The sequence below is a fragment of the Chiloscyllium punctatum genome, chromosome 19, assembly GCF_047496795.1.
Source record: "Chiloscyllium punctatum isolate Juve2018m chromosome 19, sChiPun1.3, whole genome shotgun sequence".
NCBI classification, from domain to species: Eukaryota; Metazoa; Chordata; class Chondrichthyes; order Orectolobiformes; family Hemiscylliidae; genus Chiloscyllium; species Chiloscyllium punctatum.
This window is the reverse complement of record NC_092757.1, coordinates 98,163,872-98,190,510: the sequence shown is the minus strand read 5'-3', so window position 1 is coordinate 98,190,510 and position 26,639 is coordinate 98,163,872. Positions and strand designations below refer to the sequence as shown.

Below are 26,639 nucleotides of genomic sequence, written 5' to 3'. Positions count from 1 at the left end.
TACATTTGTCTCTCTCTAGTTCTCAGGTATGACTCCAGTGGAGAGAGAGGATGGAAAGATCTTCGCAAGTGGCGAAGCAATTGCATTTCTTGCTTCCCAAAGCAGCTGAGGACAAATCTGGTCCGATTCCTGGTGACTTGTCAATGTTAATGTTTGACAAAATTTTCAGCACATCAGCTTCCTCTATCTCTATCCATTCCAGCATGCACACCTGCTCTTCAAAGGTTTCATTCACTACAAAGTTCGTTTCTTTCATAAAGACAGAAGCAAAAAACTCATTTAGGGCTTCCCCTACCTCCTCAGACTCCACACACAAGCTCCCTGTGCTATCCCTGATCAGCCCTACTCTTTCTTTGACCATTCTCTTATTCCTCACATAAGTGTAAAATGCCTTTGTGTTCTCACTAATCTGTTCTGCCAAGCCTTTCTCACTAATCCGTGCCCCCTCCTGGCTCTCCTCAGACCATTTTTGAGCTCCTTCCTCGCCTGCCTGTAATCCTCTATAGCTGAGCTTGACCCTAGCTTCCTCTACCTTATGTAAGCTACCTTCTTCCTTTTGACGAGAAGCTCCACCGTTCTCTTTATCCAAGGTTCCTTTATCTAACCCCTTCTTGCCTGTCTCAGAGGGACATATTTATTCATCACTCACAACAACTGTTCCTTAAGCAGTTTCCACATGTCTATAGTGCCTTTACCATGGAACAATTGCTCCCAGTCCATGCTTCCTAACTCTTGTCTAATCGCATCATAGTTTCCTCTTCCCAATGAAATATCCTCCCATTTTGCCTAATCCTCTCCTTCTCCATAGCTATGTAAAATGTGAGGCAGTTGTGGTCACTATCACCCAAAATGCTCTCCCACCACAAGATCTGATACCTGCCCCGGCTCATTTCCGAGCACAAAGTCTAGAATGGCCTCTCCCCTCGTCGGCCTGTCAATGTACTGAGTTAGGAAACCCTCCTGAACACACCTTACAAAAACAGCTCCATTCAAATCTTCTGCTCGAAGGAGGTTCCAATCAATATTGGGAAAGTTAAAGTCACGCATTACAACAACCCTACTATGTCCACACTTTTCCAAAGTCTGCCGACCTATGCTTTCTTCAATCTCCCTGCTGCTATTGGGGGGCCTGTAGTAAACCCCTAACGAGGTGACTGCTTCCTTGCTGTTCCTAATTTCCACCCATACTGACTCGGTAGGCAGATCTTCCTCGACAATTGAAGCTTCTGTAGCTGTGATACCCTCTCTGACTAGTAGTGCTACACCCTCTCCTCTTTTTCCCCCATCCCTATTCTTTTTAAATGCTCTAAAACCTGGAACATCCAGCAACCATTCCTGCCTCTGAGAAACCCATGCCTTTGTTATGGCCACAACATCATAGCACCAGGTACTGATCCATGCTCTAAGCTCATCACTTTTATCCTGATACTCCTTGCATTGAAGCAAACACACTTTAACTGATCCCTTGGTTCCTTCCCACTAGCTGGTCTACCTCTTGCTATTGCCTCATCTGCATCAACTCTCACCACCGGTATACAGCTCAGGTTCCCACCCCCTGCCATAGTTTAAACCCTCTTGAACTACTCAAGCAAACCTTCCACCCAGGACATTGGTCCCCTTCAAGTTCAGATGCAACCCGTCCTTCTTGTACAGGTCCCACCTTCCCCAGAAGGCATCCCAATTATCTACATTTCTGAAGCCCTCCCTCCTACACCAGCTGCACAGCCACGTGTTAAGCTGCGCCCGCTCCCTGTTCCTCACCTCGCTATCTCGTGGCACCGGTAGTAAACTAGAGAACACTACTCTGTTCGTCCTGCTTTGCAGATTCCATCCTAACTCCCTGAAGTCACTTTTTATATCCTCAATCCTTTTTCTGGCTATATCATTGGTGCCAATTTGTAACACAATTTCTGGCTGTTCGTCCTCCCCTTTTAGAACCTTATACACCCGATTGGAGACGTCCCGGACCCTGGCACCAGGGAGGCAACATCCCTTCCGGGAATCCCGGTCCTGACCACAAAATCTCCTGTTGATTCCCCTAACTATTGAGTCCCCTACCACGAATACTTTTCTATTCGGCCCCCTTCCCTTCTTTGCCACAGTGTCAGGCTCAGTGCCAGGGAACTGACTAACATTGCTTTCCTCTGGTAGGTCATCCCCCCCAGCAGTATCCAAAACTTGTTCAAAGATGCTTTGACACACTTCTGGAACAGGTGGTACTTGAACCTGGTTTCTCTCGCTCAGAGGCAGGGACAGTGCCACTTCATCACTTGTACCTCAGGGTATTTGTTCTAAACTCAACCATCTTCAACAGCTTAATTAATAACCATCCCTCTATCCTAAGGTCAGAAGTGGGAATATTCACTGTTCATTGCATAATGCTCAGCACAATTCATGACTTGTCAGATACTGAAACAATATCCCAAACACTGCAAGATGTGAACAATATCCAGGTTGGGCTGACACATGGCAACCATGCCACACAAATACCAAGCAATGACCATCTCTAACAAGAGACAATCTAACCATCATTCCCTGACATTCAATGGCATTACCATTGCTGAATTCTTCACTGTCAACATGTTCAATAGGATCCTCCACATGGACTTCTGGACAATTGTATATGAATAGGAAAGGTTTGGAGGGATATGGGCCAGGTGCTGGCAGGTGGGACTAGATTGGGTTGGGATATATGGTCGGCATGGACGGGTTGGACTGAAGGATCTGTTTCCATGCTTTACATCTCTATGATTCTATGCTGGATTCCTGTATAATAATGTCTAGTATACTCTCAACTTGTACTACACTGAACAATATATTCAGTAATGGATAGCTTTCCCATAGCGTCTTCCACAATCCCAATACTAGATATGTTTCCCAGAGTAGCCAGCACATTCAGTACCGGATGCTAAATTCTGTGATAAAAATGAAATGCAGAAACAGAAATTAGATATTTACAATGAAGAAAGATTCTGGTGTTTTACATCAGAAACTAATTCAAATTTTACCTGTTTTAAATTGTTGACTAGCAACCGTGCTGTTAGATCAATGTCTTGTTTTGCTGCTGTGAGTTCACACTGAAAATACCAACATTCACATTCATGCATGTCACAGTCCTATGAAAGATCAAAATATAAATGAAATTCATAAAGGACAAATCCATAGAAACAATTCTGCTGTTGCCAGCTCTTCAACAGGAGCATTTTTGTTTGTTAATTCTTGGATCACTCCACAACCCTGGGGCAACACTTTGCCTGCTGCAGCCACGGCCTCCACTGTGGCACAGTTAAGCATAAGAGATGTGGCCTCTCAATTGCTTGCAGCTCAAAGCAGGAAAGATTTCAGCTCCAGGATCTTGATTCCAGGCTCACCGATGGACTCACCACAACCTGATTAGCATGTGCTTTCCAGAATCTCCAAACTGTTACAATGGACAAGGACGTCATTGAATCCACAATGCCAATATCAGCTGCTTGAGCATTTTAACTGGGTGTCAATATCCTGCCTTTTCCCAATAACCCTGCGAGTTTATATTTTATTTAAATAATCATCCAATACCCTTTTGAATGCCTCAAATGAATCTGTTTCCACCACATTGTGTGAAAAAGATTTTCTCATTTTGCATTTTCCTTTTTTGCAAAAGATTTAAAATTGTGCCCTCCGTTCTCGATCCATTTACAACTGATTTCTCCGTATCCACTCATAATTTTGAAAACTTGCATAAAAATTGGCAGGTCTTCCTGAGAAGAGGCAGTGGGGATTTCTCATTTTCACCCTGATGCCTCAACAAGATCCATGTATAAAAATGGAGGACATAGTATGAACTACATTTAAGCGAAAGTTAGAAATAAAGAAAGCCGTGATTTATCTCACACATTTTATGATACCAGAATGTCGAGCTATGGTTTACTAAGGAAGTTGAACCTCTTGTCAAAAAGAAGAAGAAGCCTTATGTCAGGATGAGATGTGAAGGATCAGTTAGGGTGCTTGAGAGTTGCAAGTTAGCCAGGAAAGACCGAAAGAGAGAGCTAAGAAGAGCCAGGAGGGAACATGATAAGTCATTGGCGGATAGGATCACTGAAAACCCGAAAGCTTTCGGAATTAAAGAATGGCAAGAGTAAGATTAGGGCCAAACAAAGATAGTAGTGGGAAGTTGTGAGTGGAGTCAGAGGGGATGGGGAAGCACGAAATGAATATTTTTCTTCAGTATTGAAACTGGAAAATGTTGTCAAGGAGAATGCTGAGATACAGGCTGCTAGACTAGATGGGATTGAGGTTCACAAGAAAGTGGTGTTAGCAATTCTGGAAAGTGTGAAAATAGGTAAGTTCCCTGGGTTGGATGGGAGGAGATTGCCGAGTCTATGGCTTTGATCTTTATGTTCTCATTGTCTACAGGAATAGTGCCAGAAGACTGGAGGTTAGCAAGTGTTGTCCCCTTGTTCAAGAAGAGGAGTACAGACTACTCTGGTAATCATAGACCAGTCAGCCTTACTTTGGTTGTGGGTGACGTGTTGGAAAAGGCTATAAGAGATATGATTTATAACCATCTAGAAAGAAATAAGTTGATTAGGGATAGTCAACATGGTTTTGCAAAGGGTAGGTTGCACCTCACAAACTTTATTGAGTTCTTTGAGAGGGTGACCAAACAGGTGGATGAGGGAAAAGCCATTGATGTGGTGTATATGGATTTCAGTAAGGCATTTGATAAGGTTCCCCAAAGTAGGCTAATGCACAAAACACAGAAGCATGGGATTGAGGGTGATTTAGCGGTTTGCATCAGAAATTGGTGAGCTGAAAGAAGACAGATGATGGTGGATGATGGGTTGATGGTCATTCTGGAGTTCAGATACGAGTGGTGTACTGCAAGGATCTGTTTTGGGGCCAATGCTGTTTGTCATTTTTATATGACCTGGATGAGGGCATAGATGGATGGGTTAGTAAATTTGTGGATGACACTAAGGCTGGTAGAGTTGTGGATAGTAGGTTTCAGAGAGACATAGATAAGCTGCACAGCTGGGCTGAGAGATGGCAAATAGTTTAATGTGAGCTGATTCACTTTGGAAGGAGTAACAGGAATGCAGAGTTCTGGGTTAATGGTAAGAAAGTGTACATGAGCACAGAGATCTCGGTGTCCAGATATATAGATTCTTGAAAGTTGCTACCCAAGTTGATAGGGTGGTTAAGAAGACATATTGTGTGTTAGCTTTTATTGATAGAGAGATTAAGTTTCGGAACCATGAGATCATGCTGCAGCTGTACAAACTCTGGTGTGGCCACATTTGCAGCAGTTCTGGTCAACGCATTATAGGAAGGACGTGGAAGTTTTGGAAAGGGTTCAGAGGTGATTTACTAGAATGTTGCCTAATATGGAAGGAAGGTCTTTTGAGGAAAGGCTGAGGGATTGGAAGCTGTTTTTGTTCGAGAGAAGAAGGTTGAGAGGTGACTTAATTAAGACATATAAGATAATCAGACAGTTAGATTTGTGGGGGGTACAATGAGAGCCTTTTTCCTCAGATGGTGATGGCGAGCACAAGGAGACATAGCTTTAAATTGAGGGGTGATAGATATAGGACAGATGTCAGAGGTAGTTTCTTTACTCAGAGAGTAGTAGGGGCGTGAAATGCACTACCTGCAACAGTAGTAGATGCGCCAACTTTAAGGGCATTTAAATGGTCATTGGATAGACATACGGACGAAAATGGAATAGTGTGGGTTAGATGGCCTTCAGATTGGTTTCATAGGTCGGCGCAATATTGAGGGCCAAAGCGCCTGTATTGCGCTGTAAAGTTCTACTTTCTATGTCTATGTTCTAATGCCCCTAGTGCTTTACAGTGAATAAAATATCTTTGAAGTGTAGTCAATTTTGCAGAAGACTTGATTAATTAGATTCCCTACAGTATGGAAACAGGCCTTTCGGCTAACAAGTCCACACTAACCTTCCGAAGAGTAACCCACCCAAACGCATTTGCCCACCCTATAATTACCACTGACTAATGCACCAACATTACAGGCAATTTAGCATGACCAATTCACCTGACCTGAATATCTTTGGATTGTGGGAGGAAACCGGAGCACCCGGAAGAAACCCACGCAGACACAGGGAGAATGTGCAAACTCCACACACAGGCAGTCATGCGAGGCAGGAATCGAACCCAGATCCCTGGTGTGGTGAGGCAGCAGTGCTAACCATTGAGCCACTGTGCCACCTAGACTTGGGAGCCAATATCACATAGCAAGATCTCAAAATCAACGATATGATAATGAGCAGATGATTTGTTCTTGCAATTTTGGTTGAAAGATAAATATTGAGATTGATTAAACCTACCCACCATCCTCTAACAAAAAGCTCCCAACACCATCTACCCTCCTCATCCTCCCATCTCTTCTCCTTTGCTCCCCTCAATATCCGCTTATCCTTGCCTTATTCCCAAACACCACTCTCCCCTCTTCTGATGTCATTCTCACTTCACCAAACCCTTCCATTCTTTGCAGGAATGCCATTAATTTCTTTTACATCTGTATACTTTCTGTTTCAATCCCCTCCTCTGACAACTGAAAACCAATTTCTCCCCTTAGAGTCATAGATTCCACAGAAATATGCAGCATGCAAATAGGTCATTTGGCACATGACATCCATGATTGGACGGGGTTTGGGGGGGTGCAGGCGGCGGGTGGTGTTGGGGATGGGCGAGGGCTTGCGCGCGCTGTGCTGCTGCTAGTTTCTTGAACAGGGAGCAGACTTAATAGAAAACTCTGAGCCCCAGAGGAACAGCACTGAATCGATTAACCGAATAATCAGTTATCTGAATGAAATAGTACCCGCCCATCTAGTTCGGATAATCGAGGTTCCCCTGTACTTCTTAAATGTTATGAGGGTTTTTGCTCAATCACACTTGCAGGCAGTGAATTCCAGATTCCCATCACCCTTTGGCTGAAAAGGTTTTTCCTCATATCTCCTCTTAACTTCCTGCCCGTAACCTTAAATGCTCCCAGTCATTGATCTCTCCGACAAAGGGACGTTTCTTCCCAACTACCCTATCTATGCTCTTCATAATTTTAATTAAGTTGGGAAGAAAAGTGAATTGTGAGGATGATGCTGAGTGATTTCAGAAAGACATTGACAAGTTGGTTAAATGGCAGACACTTGGCAGATGAATTTCAATGCAGAGAAAGGTGAGGTAATGCATTTTGGTAGAAGAAACATGGTGAGACAATATAGGTTCTATGGTATCACTTTGAGGGGAGTACAGGAGCAGTGGGACCTAGTTGTTCAAGTGCATAATTTTCTTAAGGTGGCCAAGTTCAAGTAGTTATTAAGAAGACTTATAGGATCTTTGAGTATATAAATAAAGGTACAGAGTATAAAAGCAAGGACTTGATGCTTTTTCTCTATAAATCATTGGTCAGCATATTTGGAGTATTGTGTTCAGTTCAATGTACTTTATTTAGGGAAGGATGTTAAAGCCCAGCAAAGAGTACAAAAGAGATTTACTAGAATGACATCAGGATAGATGGTTTTAGGAAGCAGGAAAGATTAGAGATATTGTGCTTATTCTCCTTGGAGCAGAGAAGGTTAAGAGGTGACATTGTTGAGATGTTCAAAATTATGAACAATTCGACAGGGTAAAGAAGAATATTCTGTCTCCATTCGTTGGTATGTTAGTAACTAGGAGTCACAACTTTAAGACTGGCAGCAACAGAGTGAAGAGTGAGATGAGGAGAGATGTCTTTACTCAGAGAGCTGTTAACATTTGGATGCCCCCTGGAAGAGTGGTGAAGGCGAATTCTTTAGGAGGTCTCAAAAGAATGCTCGACATATATTTGATGGTGATGGATTTAGAGGGCTGCAGAGGTAGGGCTAAAGAGTAGGACAAACTCAGGAGCTCTTTTGGGAGCCAGTACAGAGTTGATAGATCAAATGGCCTCCTCCTGTGCTGTAAAATTCTGTGATTCAACAGCCACATTATATGTAGTGACTGTTTTAAAAAAAAACTAACAAAGATCACTGCTGGTCCTAGAATAGCCTTCTGAAAACCTCTCCAAAATCAACATCAGCCAAACAATCAACAGCAGATGCTTCCTGTGATGGATCTATAATGCTAATAATTAGGCTATAATCTGCTACAGAGAAAATAATCTTCAAGAAAAAAATACCCTTACACAATAGAATTGGAAGCTACACCCATTGTACAGTAAGATATGTTCATGACTTTTGTTTCAATCCCTGGAATAGGCCACTGAAAAGTAACTAAGCCCAATGCAAGCCTTAGGCTTGATGGTAACTCCTTCAGGAAGCTTGGTCACATGGTTTCCACAGTCTGGAACCTAACTGTCCATTTAAACCATACAATTTTGAAATAGCAGACAGTCAAGAAACTAGCACTGTAAATTGACATCGACTAACAATAATCAATGTCCCTCACTCCTGGCTACAAAGAAAACAATCTCTCCACAGTAAAAGCCAGCCATGACCCTTTTGTAAATTACACCCTCCTTTCTTCAAAACTGTGAAATAGAAGTTACATTCCAGTAAAACCTCCTCATGAAACTTTTACAGGGAATTCTTTAAAGAGAGGAAACTATCTAAAACTCCTCAACTGCTCGCTAAACAATCAACCAGAAATTCCAGACAGCTAATTCCAACTGTGGGCTTTTGATCGGTATCGTAATCACAAAAACATTGATAAGATGGAATTACTTTGTCATTTTATGTTTCGGTCATTATTACTTGAATAATCTCTTCATCAGTTTCGATTCTATTCCTCCTGGTATATTTGTAATCAAGCATTTCTGCAGTAAGATTCTCGCTACATATATATAGAATTATTTCTGGTTTCTGGTTGAACTTCACACAGTATTAGTGTGTTCCTTGCCAAGTCAGAGACCAAAAAAATGAGGAATCAGAGAAATACACTCCCACTATTAATAGAAAAAGGGGAAAAATCAAATAATTGCATCTGCTTGGAGGTAAGAAGTGAAATTCAGCTTGTGTTTCTGGATTACAACTCCAGTGATATTACTGGGTAGGGGCGATCAAGGATAGTGCAGGGAACCTGTGCCTGGAATCAGAGAAGGTAGGGGAAGTCCTTACTGAATACTTTGTTTCATATTCACCAGTGAGAAGGATCTTGTCATTTGTGAGGACAGCATGAAACAGGCTGATACGTTCAAACATCTTGATGCTAAGAAGGAGGATGTGCTGAAAATTTTGAAAAACATGAAGAAAAATAAGTCCCTGGCGCCATATAGGATATCACCAAGGTTACTACAGGAATCAAGGGAAGACATTGCTGTGCCTTTGGTGATGATCTTTGCATCTTCAATGTCCACTGGAGTAGTGCAAGATGATTGAAAAATGGTAAATGTTATTGCCTTATTCAAGAAAGGAAATGGGGATAATCCTGGGAATTTCAGAGGAGTCAGTCTAATGTCTGTAAAGTACTGGAGAGGATTCTGACAGGCAGGATTTATGATTATTTGGAAAAGCATAGCTTGATTAGAGATAGTCAGCATGGCTTTGTGAGGGGCAGGTCATGCCTCACAAGGTGAGGGGCAGGTCATGCCTCATGCCTTACTGAATTATTTGAGGATGTGACAAAACACATTGATGAAGGTAGATCAATCGATGTGGTGTATATGGATTTTAGCAAGGAGTTTGATAAAGTTCCCCACAGTAGGCTCATTCAGGAAGTAAGGAGGAATGGAATATAGGGACATTTGGCTGTCTGGATACAGAATTGGCTGGCATATAGAAGTCAGGAGGTGGTAGTAGATGAAAAGTATTCAGCCTGGAGCTCGGTGACCATTGGAAGAACAAACAGGTAAACAGATTATGGAAAGATGTAGAGGCAACAGGGTGGTGGTGATGGAACCAACATTGACTGGAATACACTTAGTGTCAGAGGTCTGGATGGGGCAGAATTTGTAAGAAGCATCCAGGAGAGTGTTCTAGCGCAGTATGTCAATAGTCCAACAAGGGAAGGGGCTATATTGGACCTGGTATTGAGAAATGAGCCAGGCCAGGTGGTAGACATTGCAGTGGTGGGATTTCTTTGGGAATTGTGACCACAATTCTGTAAGTTTTAGAATACTTGTAGATAAAGATGAGAGTGGTCCGAAGGGAAGAATACTAAACTCGGCCAAGACCAATTATATCAAAATTAGGCAGGAGCTGGGAAATGTGGATTGGACACAGCTATTTGCAAGGAAGTCCACATTTGATATGTGGGTGGTTCTCAAAGATAGGTTAAAAATAATGCAGGATAGCATGTCCCGTTGAAAGCAAAGAATAGGAAAGGCAAGATTCGTGAACCACAGATGACAGGAGAAATCGTACAACTAGCCAAGAGGAAAAGGAAAGTGTACATAAGGTCCAAGCAGCTAGAACAAAACGGGTCTTGGAGGAATATCGGGGGAATAGGGCCAGTCTTAAATGAGGAACCAAGCAGACTGAAAGGGGTCATGAAATAGCTTTAGCGAGCAGAATTAAGGAGAATCCCAAAGCCTTTTATTTTTATATAAGAAACAAGCGGGAAACTAGAGAAAGGATTGGTCCACTAAAGGATAAGGATGGAAGGTTGTGTGTTGAACCTGAGAAAATGGGTGAGATTCTCAATGATTACTTTGCATCAGTGTTCACTGAGGAGAGGGACATTATGAATGTTGAGATTAGAGGTGAAAGTTTGATGACTCTGGATCACATTGACATTAGTAGGGAAGATATGTTGGGTAGGCTAGAGGTTATTAAGGTGGACAAATACCAAGGACCAGTTGGAATCTATCCCAGGTTGCTGAGGAAGACGAGAGAGGAAATAGCTGGGGCCCTGACAGATAGCTTTGCAGCATCGTTAAACGCAGGTGAAGTGCCGTAGGACTGGAGGGTTGCTAATGTTGTCCTCTTGTACAAGAAGGATAGTAGGAATATTCCAGGTAACTATAGACCAGTGAGCCTGACGTCAGTGATGGGAAAGTAGCTGGAGAAGGTACTGAGGGATAGAATCTACTTATATTTGGAAAAGAATGGGTTTATCAGTGATAGGCAACATAGTTTTGTGGGGGAGATCGTGCCTTACCAACTTAATAGAGTTCTTTGAGGTAGTGACCGAGTTGATAGATGAAGGTAGGGCTGTGGATGCCAATACATGAACTTTATTAAGGTGCTTGATAAGGTTCCCCATGGTAAACTAATGGAGAAAGTGAAGTCACATGGTGTGCAAGATGTTCTAGCTAGGTGGATAAAGAGCTGGCTGAGCAACAGGAGACAGAAAATAGTAGTTGAAGGGAGTTTCTTGAAATGGAGAAAGGTGACAGGGATCAGTGCTGGGGCCACATAAATGATCTGGAAGAGGGCACCGTTGGTATGATCAGCAAGTTTGCAGATGACACAAAGATTGGTGGAGTAGCAGAAAGCATAAGAGACTGTCAAAGAATACAGGAGAATATAGATAGATTGGACAGTTGGGTGGAGAAGTGGCAGACGGACTTCAATCCAGGCAAATGTGAGGTGATGCATTTTGGCAAGTCTAATTCTAGAATGAATTATACAGTAAACCGAAGAGCTTTGAGAAAAATTGATGAGCAGAGAGATCTGGGAGTTCAGGTCCATTGCACCCTGAAGCTTGCTGCACAGGTGGATAGAGTAGTCAATAAGGCATATGGTATGCTTGCCTTCATCAGACAGGGTATTGAGTATCAGAGCTGGCAGGTCATGTTAAAATTGTACAAGACATTGGTTCGGCTGCATTTAGAATACTGTGAACAGTTCTGGTCGCCACATTACCAAAAGGATGTGGACACTTTGGAGAGAGTGCAGAGAAGGTTTACGAGGATGTTGCCTGGTATGGAAGGTGCTAGCTATGAAGATAGATTGAGTAGGCTAGGATTGTTTTCATTAGAGAAAAGGAGATTGAAGGGGGTCCCGATTGAGGTCTACAAAGTCATGAAGGGTATAGACAGGGTAGATAGAGATAAGCTTTTGCCCAGGGTGAAGGATCCAAGAACAAGAGGTCATGCTTTCAAGGTGAGAGGTGAAATGTTTAAGCGGGATGCATGAGGCAAGTACTTTACACAGAGGGTGCTGGGTGCCTGGAACGTGTTTGCTATCAGAGGTAGTAGAGGCAGGCACGATAGATTCATTTGAGATGCGTCTGGACAAATGCATGAGTACGTGGGGAGCAGAGGGATACAGATGCTTAGGAATTGGGCGACAGGTTTAGACAGTGGACTTGGATCGACTCAGGCTTGGAGGGCTGAAGGACCTGTTCCTGGGCTGTAAATTTTCTTTGTTCTTTGTTCAGTGGTGTTCACATGGATCTGTTCTGGGACCTCTACTCTTTGTGACCTTTATAAGTGACTTGGATAAGGAAGTGGAAGGGTGGGTTAGTAAGTTTGCCAATCACACAAGATTGGTGGTGTTGTGGATAGTGTGCAGGGCTGTTGTAGATTGCAATGGGACATTGACAGGATGCAGAGCTGGGCTGAGAAGTGGCAGATGGAGTTCAAACTGGAAAAATGTGAAGTGATTCATTTTGGAAGGTCGAATTTGAATGCAGATTACAGGGTTAAAGGCAGGATGCTTGACAGTGTGGAGGAACAGAGGGATCTTGCAATCCATGTCCATAGATCCCTCAAAGTTGCCACCCAAGTTGATAGGCATGTGATATGTTGGCTTTTATTAGTAGGGGGAATTGAGTTTAAGAACCATGAGGTCATGTTGCAGCTCAATAAAGCCCTGATTAAACCACATTTGGAATATTGTGCACATTCTAGGAAGGATGTGGAGCTTTAGAGAGGGTGCAGAGAAGATTTACCAGGATGCTACCTGGACTGGAGGGCATGTTTTATGAAGTAAGGTTAAGGGAGCTAGGGCTTTTGTCATTGGAACAGAGAAGGATGAGAGATGTCTTGGTAGAGGTGTACAAGATGATGATAGACATAAATAGAGTGGATACCAAAGAATTTTTCCAAGGGTGGAAAAGGCTATCATGAGGGGGCATAATTTTAAGGTGATTGGAGGAAAGTTTAGTTGAGATGTCAGAGGTAGGTTCTTTACACAGTGTGTGGTGGGTGCATGGGATGTACTGCCATCAGTGATAGCAGAGTTAAATACATTAGGGCATTTAAGTGGCTCTTGAATGATAGTAAAATGTATGATATGTAGGCTAGTTTTATCTTAGAGTAGGATAAAAGGTCGGCACAATATCGAGGGGGTGAAGGGCTTAGACTGTGCTGTACTGTTCTATGTTCTATATTCTTACCTGTCTACTGGCTCATACCCCAGCGTTGTTGCACACATTCATTTTAAACAATGGAAATCAGTGCTAACTTTGCTAGGAGTGCAGACTGGAAATTTATCCCATAGTGTTCCCACAATATGGCAGCTGTGGATCAGAAACCCATTTTACAGCAGCACAATTTTCCAATCCATTCAAAGCAATGGATCATAAAAATGCTTGGGTGTGAAACAGAATGCACTCCAAATTTACTCCATTCCTATCAGACAGGTTAAATTAGAACAACATCTGAAATCAGCATTTCATTAGGCTTCTGCACATTTCCTGCTTTCAGGAGGGCATTTTACTTGTAGATTTACTCCTCTAGAAAAGAGTCAGAGTTTGTCACAGACTAATTATAAATTTGTTATGACGTCTTTGGCAGAAGTAATTGTGAAGTTCTGTACACAGGAGTTCCAGCATCTCAGCATGATATGGCTATTGGATCTTCGCAAGATGCTGATACTGTCAACATTACTCTATTTGGTTGAAGATAGAATATAACAATTTAGAAAATAATTCAAAGGTACCCATTGATCTTTTATTTTCTGTTCTGGCTGTTGTTTGAAGATTTTCTGTGTTTTCAAACAATGTTTCAAAGATTCCTGGAGAAAGAATAATCCATTTAGTTTCAGATTTCCTACCTTGTCTGACATCAGTCAATAAAATCAAGAATGGAGTCTTTGTACATCCTCATTCAACCATTACCATCATGCAAGTGGACCAACCTAGTTCAATGAGAAGTTGAAAGGCCAGCACCAAGTAGATTTTATAATGAAATGCAGATCTGGTGAAGATACTATTCAGCCTAATTAGGAAAGTTAGTGGAATGTGATCATTTACATCATGGAAATCGAATACAAAATTAGGGAGGCAATGCTTCAAGTATACAGGACTCTGGTGAGACTGTATCTGGAGCACTGTGCACAGTACTGGTCACCTTATTTAATTCAATGCACTACAAATAATTCAGAGAACGTTTACTACACTAAAACCAGAAATGGGTAATTTGTTCTATGATGTTTAGTTTAGGAGAGTGAGAGATGACTTGGTGATGGTGAGAAGAGCACTATTTGTAAGATCTTTTGTATATGTCTAGATTGTCTGCACCACCACATGCTGCCCTTGAAGTGGCTGCAGGGGTGTAGAGCCTGTCACACATGCACTTCGGAAATATGCCTTTGCAAAGGTGTCTGGAGAGAGATGCATGTTTTTGTTGAGGTTTGTCCCGAGCAATTCCGTGACGCATGAGTCTGTGTGCTCTATGGGCTGTTTCCTGGGATGCACACCAAGACAGACATCAAATATGCCTGGAGGACCATCAACTCAGTGAAAAACACTCTTTAATCTCCCCAAAACATGTTGGTTTTCCAGAGCAGGAAATTTACCTCGACTGAGTGTTTCAGACTGGCACATTCCAAGGTCCAGGTCTATGTGCTGAGAGATGCACTAAACCTTGGGACAGCTGCTGCCAAGACACAGTGGGGAAATGGGGGTCTGTTCAGTTATCAGACCCTCCTAATGCCTCAAATGTATGCAAATATAGGGTTGTATGAGTAAAGATGCCTTGGGTTTGTTTGTTCTACATATGTAAAGACTATATAGAACTGAACTTCTGTAATGACTATGCATGTATATAAAGATTGTTTTATGAATAAAGGATATTTTTGAAATTTAGAAATAAAGTGACTTAATTGAAACAAAGAAATCCTGATGGGTCTTGATGTGGAGAAGATGTTTCCACTTAGAGGAGAATCTATGACTAGGGTGTAACTTTCTAAAAATAAGGGGGCATTCATTGAATAGAGATGAGACACGTTTTTTGGAACTCTCTGAAAAGGTGGTGGAAGCAGATACCTTGAATATTTTTAAGGCAGTATTAGAAAGGTTAGTGAGACAGACAAAAATGTGGATTTGAGGTTATATTCAGGATAGCCAGAATCTTATTAAATGGCAGGGCAATCTTGAGGGGGGTCAATGGCCTACTCAAATCATATTTTCATACACCAGACTGCCTGCATACTAAACACTGGTGGGAGCATTCAATTGATAGACCTAAACTGTGCTATAATGAACATATAGATGAAATGGTGGTAAACAGTTAAACAACTAATCAGACATTGATTTTGGTGAACTTGCTTGGAAAATTGTTCAAGCCTATCCTAGCCACAAAAAGCAGAAGAAATCTGACTAATCAACCAGTCTATTTTCAACATTAGTAGTTGATGGAAGATGTTATTAATGGTCCTGTCAAGCGTCACTTCAAAGCAGTAACTTGCTTATCAATATCCAGTTTGAGTGCTGCCAGGATCATACAGCTCCATAATTCATTACAGCATAGTTCAAAAATGGACAAAGTTGAATTCCAGAAATGAAGTGAGAAGCTCTTACCGCTGACATTAATGAAGCATTTGATTGAATCTGGCATGAAAGAGGCTTAACAAAATTGAATTCAATAGAAGTTAAAGGGAAATCTCTTCACTGGTTGTCGGATGATGGCTACATTTATTAGGAACCAGTCACTTCAGCTTCAGGAGATTGCTGTAGGATTTACTCTGTGCAGTTCCTTGGTTCAACCATCTTTAGCTACTTTAACAATGTCTTTCCCTCCATCACAAGAGAATTTTGTCTAATTGCTGATGATTGCAAAACTTTCAACACTATTCACAACTCCAGTTCATACCAGCATGCAGCAAGACTGGAAAACATTCAGGTTTGGGATGATAAAGCCAAGTAATATTTGCACTCCACAAATTCCAGGCAATCACTATCTCCAACAAGTGAGAATCTAATCACCGTTACGTTCAAAAGCATTGCCATTGTTGGTACCTTACCTTACCAGAATCAGTCATATAAATGTTGTGGCTGCAAGACTAGGTCAAAAATCTGTGGTTACTGTATCTACCATTTCCAAGACACATGTCAAGACTTGTCAATTTCTACAAGGTGCCGCACAAAATGCTGCTAAAATAAAGATGCAAGGCATTACGGGCAATTTATTAGTATGGATAGAAGATTGGTTAACTAACAGGAAACAAAGAGTGGGGATAAATTAATACTTTTCTGGTTGGTGATCAGTGATGAATGGTGTGCCACAGGGATCAGTACTGGAATTGCAATTATTCACAACTTACATAGATGATTTGAAGTTGGGGACCACATGTAGTGTGTCAAAGTTTGTGGATCACATTAAAATGAGTGGTAGAGCAAAGTGTGCAGAGTACTGTGAAACTTTGCAAAGGGATGTAAATAATTTAAGTGAGTGGGCAAAGGTTTAGCAGATGGAGTACAATGTTAATAAGTAAGAAGTCATTCATTTTGGTAGGAATAACAGTAAAAAGGATTATTACTTGAATAATAAAATATTGTACCATACTGCTGTGCAGAGGAACCTGGGTATCCTTGTGCATGAATCACAGAAGATTGGTCTGCAGGTGCAACAAGTAATTAAGAAGGCAAATTGAATCTTGTCCTTCATTGTTAAAGAAATTGAGTTTAAAAGCAGAGAGGTTACACTGCAGCTGTATAGGGTGCTGGTGAGGCCACACCTGGAGTACTGCCTATAGTTTTGGTCTCCTTACTTGAGAAGGGATGTACTGACACTGGAGGGGGTGCTGAGGAGATTCACTAGGTTGATTCCAGAGTTGAGGGGTTGGCTTATGAGGAGAAACTGAGTACACTGGGATTACATTCATTGGAATTTAGAAGAATGAGGGGTGATCTTACAGAAACATATAAAATTATGAAGGGAATTGATAAGAAAGAAGTAGAGAGGATGTTTCCACTGGCAGATGAAATTAGGACAAGAGGGTATAGTCTCAAAATTAGGGGGAGAAGATTTAGGACTGAATTGAGAAGGAACTTCTTCACCCAGAGCGTTGTGAATCTATGGAATTCCCAGCCCAGCGAAGTAGTTGAGGTTTCCTCAGTAAATGCTTTTAAAGCTAAAATAGATAATTTTTTGAGCAGTAAAGGAATGAAGGGTTATAGTGAGAGATCGGGTAGGTGGAGCTGAGGCGATGTAAAGATCTGCCATGGTCTTACAGAATGCCTAGCTGGCCTACTCCTATTCCTGGTTCTCATGTTCTTATGCAGTGTGCTGGGATATATTCTACTTGTTGATGAATGCAGCTACAATAACACTCAAGAATCTAAATCCCATCCAGGTAAGAATAATTGACTTGATTGGCACTCCATCCATTATCATTAGCACTCACTCTCTCACAGCAGTATGTATCACATACATGACATGCAGTAGCAACTACCAAGACTCCTTTGAATGTATCTTTCAACCACTCAACTTCTACTGCATAGTGTTACGACATGGAGTAAACCCTTCTGCTAATTCTAAGAGTATGGTCTTTTCTTTCTAAACTTTCTTGGCAAATGTGGGAATCATCTTCAAACCCCAGAACCTCTTCAGCAATTTTTAGAGCTATTCTCTCACTTTTAATTTAACCAAACACAAGTAACCGAAATTAAACAAATTGTCTCACCTACATTTTTATTAGGATACTAATTAGCAAGTGTTTAAATCTACTGGGCTTTTCTTATATCCAAAATCTATTCAAATCTGCCCAAATCTCAGACTGAATCTGTCTAAAGGGTTCAAATCACAGATGTGAGCCCCCAAACTGTTACAATATGGCGTAAACCCTTCTGCTAATTTGAACTAGACCCACAGAAAAGCTCACCTTGCCTTGTAATCTGTTAAGGTATGAGTGACCAAGAACTACCAAAAATCCTTCTATGCAAATAAAAATTTTAACAATTTATTCTCTAACTTTGAGAAACACAAGAACATTAAACAACAACTATCTACACAGTAACCCTTCTTTGTCTGATCAATTTACCTACCTCCCATTCTACAACAATAAAAACTTGATGAATTTCAACTTCACCAACACATTCCACCTCGACCTTGAATTCACATGGACCATCTCTGACACCTCCCTCCCCTTTCTGGACCTCTCCATCTCCATCAATGACGACCGACTTAACACTGACATTTTTTACAAGCCCACCAACTCCCACAGCTACCTGGATTACACATCCTCCCACCCCTACCTCCTACAAAAATGCCATCCCATATTCCCAATTCATCTGTCTCCACCGTATCTGCTCTCAGGAGGACCAGTTCCACCACAGACTACGTCAGATGACCTTCTTTAAAGACTGTAATTTCCCTTCCCATGAGGTTGAAGATGCCCTCCAATGCATCACATCCACATCCTGCACCTCTGCCTTCAAACCCCACCCTTTCCAAGGGCAGAACCCCCCCCCCCGCCGGTCCTCACCTTCCATCCTACCAACATCCGCATAAACTGCATCATCTGCCAACATTTCCGCCACCTCCAAACGGACCCCACCACTACGGATATATTTCCTTCCCTACCGCTTTCCACTTTCCGCAAAGACATTCCCTCCAATTCTACCTGGTCAGGTCCACACTCCCCAACAACCTACCCTCCCCTCCTGGCATCTTCTACTGCCACCACAGAAATTGCAAAACCTGTGCCCACACCTCCTCCCTCACCTCCATCCAAGGCCCCAAAGGAGCCTTCCACATCCATTAAAGTTTCACCTGCACATCCACCAATGTCATTTATTGTATCCGTTGCTTCCGATGCGGTCTCCTTTACACTGGGGAGACTGGACGCCTTCTTGCAGAGCACTTTAGGGAACATCTCCAGGACACCCGCACCAATCAACCCCACCATCCCGTGGCCCAACATTTCGACTCCCCCTCCCATTCTGCCGAGGACCTGCAGGGTCTGGGCCTCCTTCACCGCCACTCCCTCATCACCCGTTGCCTGGAGGAAGAATGTCTCATCTTCTGCCTCGGAACACTTCAACCCCAGGGCATCAATATGGACTTCACCAGTTTCCTCATTTCCCCTCCCCCTACCTTACACCAGTTTCAACCTTCCAGCTCAGCACCATCCTCATGACCTGTCCTACCTGCCAATTTTCCTTCCCACCTATACGCTCCTCCCTCCTCTCTGACCTAACACCTTCATCCCCACCTCTATCCACCTATTATACTCTTGGCTTCTTTCTCCCCAGCCCCACCCCCTTTCCATTTATCTCTCCACCCCAGAGGGTCCCTACCTCATTCCTAATGAAGGGCTTTTGCCCGAAAAATTGATTTTCCTGCTCCTCGGATGCTGCCTGACCTTTTGTGCTTTTCCAGCACCACTCAAGTTCTCACTGTGGAACATCTGCGATGCTGAGGAGGTTGTGGACAGCACGTTTAGTGAATTGGTCACACCGCAGATTAGAATTGTTGAGGGAGACAGTGAATGGGTGACCAAAAGGCAGAGAAAGAGTCGGAAGACAGTGCAGGTGTTCTCTGCGGTCATCTCCCTCCAAAACAGGTATACCATTTTGGATACTGTTGGGGGAGATGGCTCACCAGGGGAGAGCAGCAGTTGTCAGGATCATGGCATTGTTGCAGGCATTGCTGTTCAGAAGGGTGGGAAAAAGACTCATAGGGCCATAGTCATAGGGGATTCTATTGAAAGGGGAGTAGATAGGCGGTTCTGTGGCCGAAACTGAGACTCCCGGGTGGTATGTTGCCTCCCAGGTGCCCGGGACAGAGATGTCACCAATCGGCTGCACAGCATTCTGACAGGGGAGGGTGAACAGCCAGTTATCATGGTGCATATAGGCACCAGTGATATAAGTAAAAAACGAGATGAGGTGCTGAAAGCAGAATTCAGGGAACTGGGAGAGAAGTTAAAGAGCAGGGCCTCTTAGGATTGCTACCAGTGCCATGTGTAACCAGAGTAGAAATGAAAGAATAGGCAGGATGAACACATGAGGGATGGTGTCAGAGGGAGAGGTTCAGATTTGTGGGACATTGGGACCGGTTCTGGGAAAGGTGGGACTATTACAAATTGGATGGTCTGCACCTGAACCAGACTGGAAGTAATGTCCTTGGGAGAGTTTTTGCTACTGCTGTTGGGGAGGTTTTAAACTAATGTGGTAGGGGGCTGGGAACCAGAAGAGAAGACTAATCGACAATGAGGTGGAAACTAGAGACTGTAAGGATCAAGAAGTTAGCATTACCAAGGGGAAGTGTAGGCAGAGAGCAGATGAATGCAAAAGAACTGGCGGCCTGAAGTGAATATACTTTAATGCAAGGAGTACAGTGGGTAAGCAGATGAATTTAGGGCTTGGATTGGTGCCTGAAGTATGATGTTATTGTGATCACAGAGACTTGGTTGAAGGAGGGGTGTGATTGGCAACTAAATGTTCCAGGATATAGATGCTTCATATTGGACAGGGAGAGAAGTAAAAGGGGGGGAGGAGTTGCATCGCTGGTCAGGGATGATACTATGGCTGTGCTAAAAGGGGACACTATGGAGGGCTTGAGCAGAGGAGCATTATGGGTAGAGCGCAGAAATAAGAAGGGTGCAGTTACCCTGGTGGGGCTGTATTACAGGCCTCCAAATAGTGAGCATGAGGTAGAAGAACAAATAGGTAAACAAATTATGGAAAGATGGAGAGGCAACAAGGTGGAGGTGATGGGAGATTTTACTTTTCCTAACATTGACTGGGATACACTTAGTGTCAGAGGTCTGAATTTGTAAAGAGCATCCAGGAAAGTTTGCTAGAGCAGTATGTCAATAGACCGACAAAGGAAGGGGCCATATTGGACCTGGTGTTGGGGAATGAGCCAGGCCAGGTGGTCGAAGTTGCAGTGGGGGTTGTCTTTGGGAATAGTGACCACAATTCTGTAAGTTTTAAAATACTCGTAGACAAAGGTGAGAATGGTCCGAAGGGAAGAGTACTAAACTGGGCCAAGGACAATTACATCTAAATTCGACAGGAGCTGGGAAAAGTGGATTGGACACAGCTATTTGAAGGGAAGCCCACATTTGATATGTGGGAGGCTTTCAAAGATAGGTTGAAGATTGTGCAGAGTAGGCATATCCCTATGTAGAAAAGGCAAGAATTGTGAACCATGGATGAGAGGAGAAATCGTGCAACTAGCCAAGAGGAAAAGGGAAGTGTACATAAGGTCTAGGCAGCTAAGAACAGAATAGGCCTTGGAGGAATATCAGGAGAGTAAGACCAATCTTAAAGAAGGAATCAGGCAGGCTAAAAGGGGTCATGAAATAGCTTTAACAAGCAGAATTAAGGAGATTCCCAAGGCCTTCATATATAAAAACAAGAGGGTAACTAGAGAAAGGGTTGGTCCACGAAAGGATAAGGAAAGAATGTTGTGTGTCGAACCTGAGAAAACGGGTGAGATTCTAAATGATTACTTTGCATCGGTGTTCACTGAGGAGAGGGACATGATGAATGTTGAGATTAGAAATAGAAGTTTGTTTATTCTGGATCACGTTGACATAAGGAGGGAAGATGTGTTTGGTAGGCTAAAGGAAATTAAGGTGGACAAATCCCCATTACACCACATCAATTGCTTTACCCTCATCCACCTGTTTGGTTACCATCTCAAAACTCAATAAGGTTTGTGAGCTACGACCTACCATGAGCAAAATTAGTATTCTTCCATGATGAACAACCCTTCAAGGCTGCAGGGGGGGGTAAAGTGTATTCTAGGTGGGGCATTTCAATGTCCATCGCCAAGATTGGCTTAGCAGCAGCATGATTATTTGGGTTGGTCAAGTCTTCAAGGACATAGCTGCTAGATCTGGACTGTGGCAGATAGTGAGGGAACCAACAAGAGGGAAAAGCACACTTGACTCCATTCTTACTAATCTGCCGACTGCAATAGTATTAGTAAGTGGGACTACCACACCATGAAGTCCCGCCTTCACAGTGAAAATACCCTCCATTGTATTGTGTGACACAATCACCTTGCTGATTGGACAGACTTTGAACAGATCCAGTGACTCAAGACTGAGCATGCTTGAGATGCAGTGGGCCATCAACAGCAGAATCATACGCCAACACAATCTGTAACCACAAGGCCTGTTATATCCCCCATTCAACAATTACCATAAAGCCAAAGGATCAGGAGAGTGCAGGAATACAATGTTGGGAGCAGCACAGACATACCTAAAAATGAGTTGTCAACTGGTGAAGTGACAAAACAGGACTATTCGTTTACTGAACAGCATAAACAGCAAGTGATAGGCAGAGATAAGTGATCCCACAACCAACAAACAACCAATGCTAGGACTCCTGACCTCATGGCAGCCTGGGCTCAAACAGGGACAAAAGAGCTGAATTCCTGATGAGAGATGAGAGGTGAGACAACCCTGCTAATTATGAACTGGTGAGTCTTACTTTGGTTGTGGATAAAGTGTTGGAAAAGGTTATAAGAGATAGGATTTATAATCATCTTGATTGGAATAAGATGTTTCGGGATAGTCAACACAGTTTTGTGAAAGGTAGGCCATGCCTCACAAACCTTATTGAGTTCTTTGAGATGGTGACCAAACAGGTGGATGAGGGTAAAGCAGTTGATGTGGTGTATTGGATTTCTGTAAGGCATTTGATAAGGTTCCCCACAGTAGGCTATTGCACAAAATACAGAGGCATGGAATTGAGGGTGATTTAGCGGTTTGGATCAGAAATTGGCTAGCTGAAAGAAGACAGAGGGTGGTGGTTGATGGGAAAGGTAACTAGTGGTGTACCGCAAAGATTTGTTTTGGGGCCACTGTTGTTTGTCATTTTTATAAATTACCTGGATAAGGGCGTAGAAGGCTGGGTTAGTAAATTTGCAGATGACACTAAGGTCGGTGCAGTTGTGGATGGTGCAGGTTACAGGGGGACATAAATAAACTGCAGAGCTGGGCTGAGAGGTGGCAAATGGAGTTTAATGTAGAACAGTGAGAGGTGATTCACTTTGGAAGGAGCAACAGGAATGCAGAGTAATGGGATAATGGTAAGATTCTTGGTAATGTGGATGAGCAGAGAGATCTGTGTCCATGTACATAGATCTCTGAAAGTTGCCACCCAGGTTGATAGGGTTGTTAAGAAGGCATACAGTGTGTTTATTGGTAGAGGGATTGAGTTTCATAGCCACAAGGTCATGCTACAGCTTTACAAAACTCTGGTGCGGTCGCAGTTGGAATATTGCATACAGTTCTGGTCACTGCATTATAGGAAGAATGCGCAAGCTTTGGAAAGGGTGCAGAGGAGATTTACTAGAATGTCACCTGGTACAGAGGGAAGGTCTTATGAAGAAAAGCTGAGGGACTTGAGCCTGGTTTCGTTAGAGAGAAGAAGGTTGAGAGGTGACTTAATTGAGACATACAAGATAATCAGAGGGTTAGATAGGGTGGATAGGGAGAGCCTTTTTCCTCGGATGGTGATGGCTTGTACGAGGGGACATAGCTTTAAGTTGAGGGATGATAGATACAAGTCAGATGTCAGTTTCTTTACTCAGAGAGTAGTAGGGGTTGGAACGCACTGCCTGCAATAATTGTAGACTCGCCAATATTAAGGGCATTTAAATGGTCATTGGATAAACATATGGATGAAAATTAAATAGTATAGGACAGATAGGCTTCAGATTGGTAGGCGCAACATTGAGGGCCGATGTTCTATGTTCTAATTCTTCAGACATCTGAATGCAGTATGTGGTAATCAGCAGGAGGTTCCTAACCCATAATTGACCTGATGTTATGCGATAACATGGGTCCAGAGTCAATGTTCAGGACTCAAAGGGCAATTCACTCCCGACTGTATTCCATTGTGCTACCACCTCTACTAAGCCTCTCCTGCCAGTGGGACGGGACTACGATATTGTGGCCATCATGGAAACATGGATAGATGAGGGACAGGAATGGCTGTTGGAGGTTCCTGGTTACAGATGTTTCAGTAAGATTAGGGAGGGTGGTAAAAAAGGAGGGGGGGTGGCATTGCTAATTAGAAATGGTATAACGGCTGCAGAAAGGAAGTTTGAGGGGGATCTGCCTTTGGAGGTAGTATGGGCTGAAGTCAGAAATAGGAAAGGTGCAGTCACCTTGATGGGTGTTTATTATAGGCCCCCCAATAGCAGCAGAGATGTGGAGAAACAGATTGGGAAACAGATTTTGGAAAGGTGCAGAAGCCACAGGGTGGTAGTCATGGGCGACTTCAACTCCCCAAATATTGATTGGAAGCTCTTTAGATCAAGTAGATTGGATGGGGCGGTGTTTGTGCAGTGTGTCCAGGAAGCTTTTCTAACGCAGTATGTAGATTGTCCATCCAGAGGGGAGGCCATATTGGATTTGGTACTCGGTAATGAACCGGGACAAGTGGTGGGCTTGTTAGTGGGTGAACATTTTGGTGATGGTGACCACAATTCTGTGACTTTCACCTTGGTTATGGAGAGAGATAGGTGCGCACAACAAGGTAGATTTTACAATTGGGGGAAGGGAAATTACGATGCTGTAAGACAGGATTTGAGGAGCATACGTTGGGAGCATAGGCTGTCAGGGAAGGATGTGGTGGAAATGTGGAACTTTTTCAAGGAGCATATACGACGTGTCCATGATATGTATGTACCTATCAGGCAGGAAAGAAATGGTCGTGTGAGGGAGCCTTGGTTGACGAGGGAGGTTGAGTGTCTAGTAAAGAGGAAGAAGGAGGCTTACATAAGGTTGAGGAAACAGGGTTCAGACAGAGCAGTGGAGGGATACAGGACAGCCAGAAGGGACCTGAAGAAAGGGATTAGGAGAGCTAAGAGAGGGCATGAAAAATCCTTGGCGGATAGGATCAAGGATAACCCCAAGGCATTTTATGCGTATGTGAGAAACCTGAGAATGACGAGAACGAGGGTAGGTCCGATCAAGGACAGTAGTGGGAGACTGTGTATTGAGTCGGAAGAGATAGGAGAGGTCTTGAACAAGTACTTCTCTTCAGTATTTACGAACGAGAGGGACCGCATTGTTGAAGAGGAGAGTGTGAAACGGACTGTTAAGCTAGAAGAGATACCTGTTAGGAAGGAAGATGTGTTGGACATTTTGAACAACTTGAGGATAGACAAGTCCCCCGGGCCTGACGGGATATATCCTAGGATTATGTGGGAAGCAAGAGAGGAAATTGCAATACCGTTGGCAATGATCTTCTCGTCTTCACTGGCAACGGGGGTGGTACCAGGGGACTGGAGAGTAGCGAATGTTGTGCCCCTGTTCAAAAAAGGGAATAGGGATAACCCCAGGAATTACAGGCCAGTTAGTCTTACTTCTGTGGTAGGCAAAGTAATGGAAAGGGTACTGAGGGATAGGATTTACGAGTATCTGGAAAGACACTGCTTGATTAGGGACAGCCAGCACGGATTTGTGAAGGGTAGGTCTTGCCTTACAAGTCTTATTGAATTCTTCGAGGAGGTGACCAAGCATGTGGATGAGGGTAGAGCAGTGGATGTAGTGTACATGGATTTTAGTAAGGCATTTGATAAGGTTCCCCATGGTAGGCTTATGCGGAAAGTCAGGAGGCATGGGATAGAGGGAAATTTGGCCAATTGGATAGAAAACTGGCTAACCGGTCGAAGGCAGAGAGTGGTGGTAGATGGTAAATATTCAGCCTGGAGCCCAGTTACAAGTGGAGTTCCGCAGGGATCAGTTCTGGGTCCTCTGCTGTTTGTAATTTTTATTAATGACTTGGATGAGGGAGTCGAAGGGTGGGTCAGTAAATTTGCAGATGATACGAAGATAGGTGGAGTTGTGGACAGTGAGGAGGGCTGTTGTCGGCTGCAGAGGGACTTAGATATGATGCAGAGCTGGGCTGAGGAGTGGCAGATGGAATTCAACCCTGCCAAGTGTGAGGTTGTCCATTTTGGAAGAACAAATAAGAATGCGGAATACAGGGTTAATGGTAGGGTTCTTAGTCAGGTGGAGGAACAGAGGGATCTTGGGGTCTATGTGCATAGATCTTTGAAGGTTGCCACTCAGGTGGATAGAGTTTGTAAGAAGGCCTATGGAGTATTATCGTTCATTAGCAGAGGGATTGAATTCAAGAGTCGTGAAGTGATGTTGCAGCTGTACAGGACTTTGGTTAGGCCACAGTTGGAGTACTGTGTGCAGTTCTGGTCGCCTCACTTTAGGAAAGATGTGGAAGCTTTGGAGAGGTTGCAGAGAAGATTTACCAGGATGTTGCCTGGAATGGAGAGTAGGTCGTACGAGGATAGGTTGAGAGTTCTCGGCCTTTTCTTGTTGGAACGGCGAAGGATGAGGGGTGACTTGATAGAGGTTTATAAGATGATCAGAGGAATAGATAGAGTAGACAGTCAGAAACTTTTTCTCCGGGTACAACAGAGTGTTACAAGGGGACATAAATTTAAGGTGAAGGGTGGAAGGTATAGGGGAGATGTCAGGGGTGGGTTCTTTACCCAGAGAGTGGTGGGGGCATGGAATGCGCTGCCCGTGGGAGTGGTAGAGTCAGATTCATTGGCGACCTTTAAGC

General features: G+C 43.2%; 1 protein-coding gene across 1 annotated transcript in view; it reads right to left on the bottom strand.

The window, feature by feature from the left end:
* Positions 1 to 26,639, bottom strand: part of LOC140491253 (integrin alpha-E-like) — a 344,341-nt gene that overhangs the window by 21,953 nt on the left and 295,749 nt on the right. Inside the window, exons 30-31 of the mRNA XM_072589219.1 lie at positions 13,802 to 13,876; positions 3,009 to 3,116 (exon numbers count right to left, since the gene is read on the bottom strand). Coding sequence (XP_072445320.1) covers positions 3,009 to 3,116; positions 13,802 to 13,876 — 183 coding nt within the window. The remainder of the gene's footprint in view (positions 1 to 3,008; positions 3,117 to 13,801; positions 13,877 to 26,639) is intronic.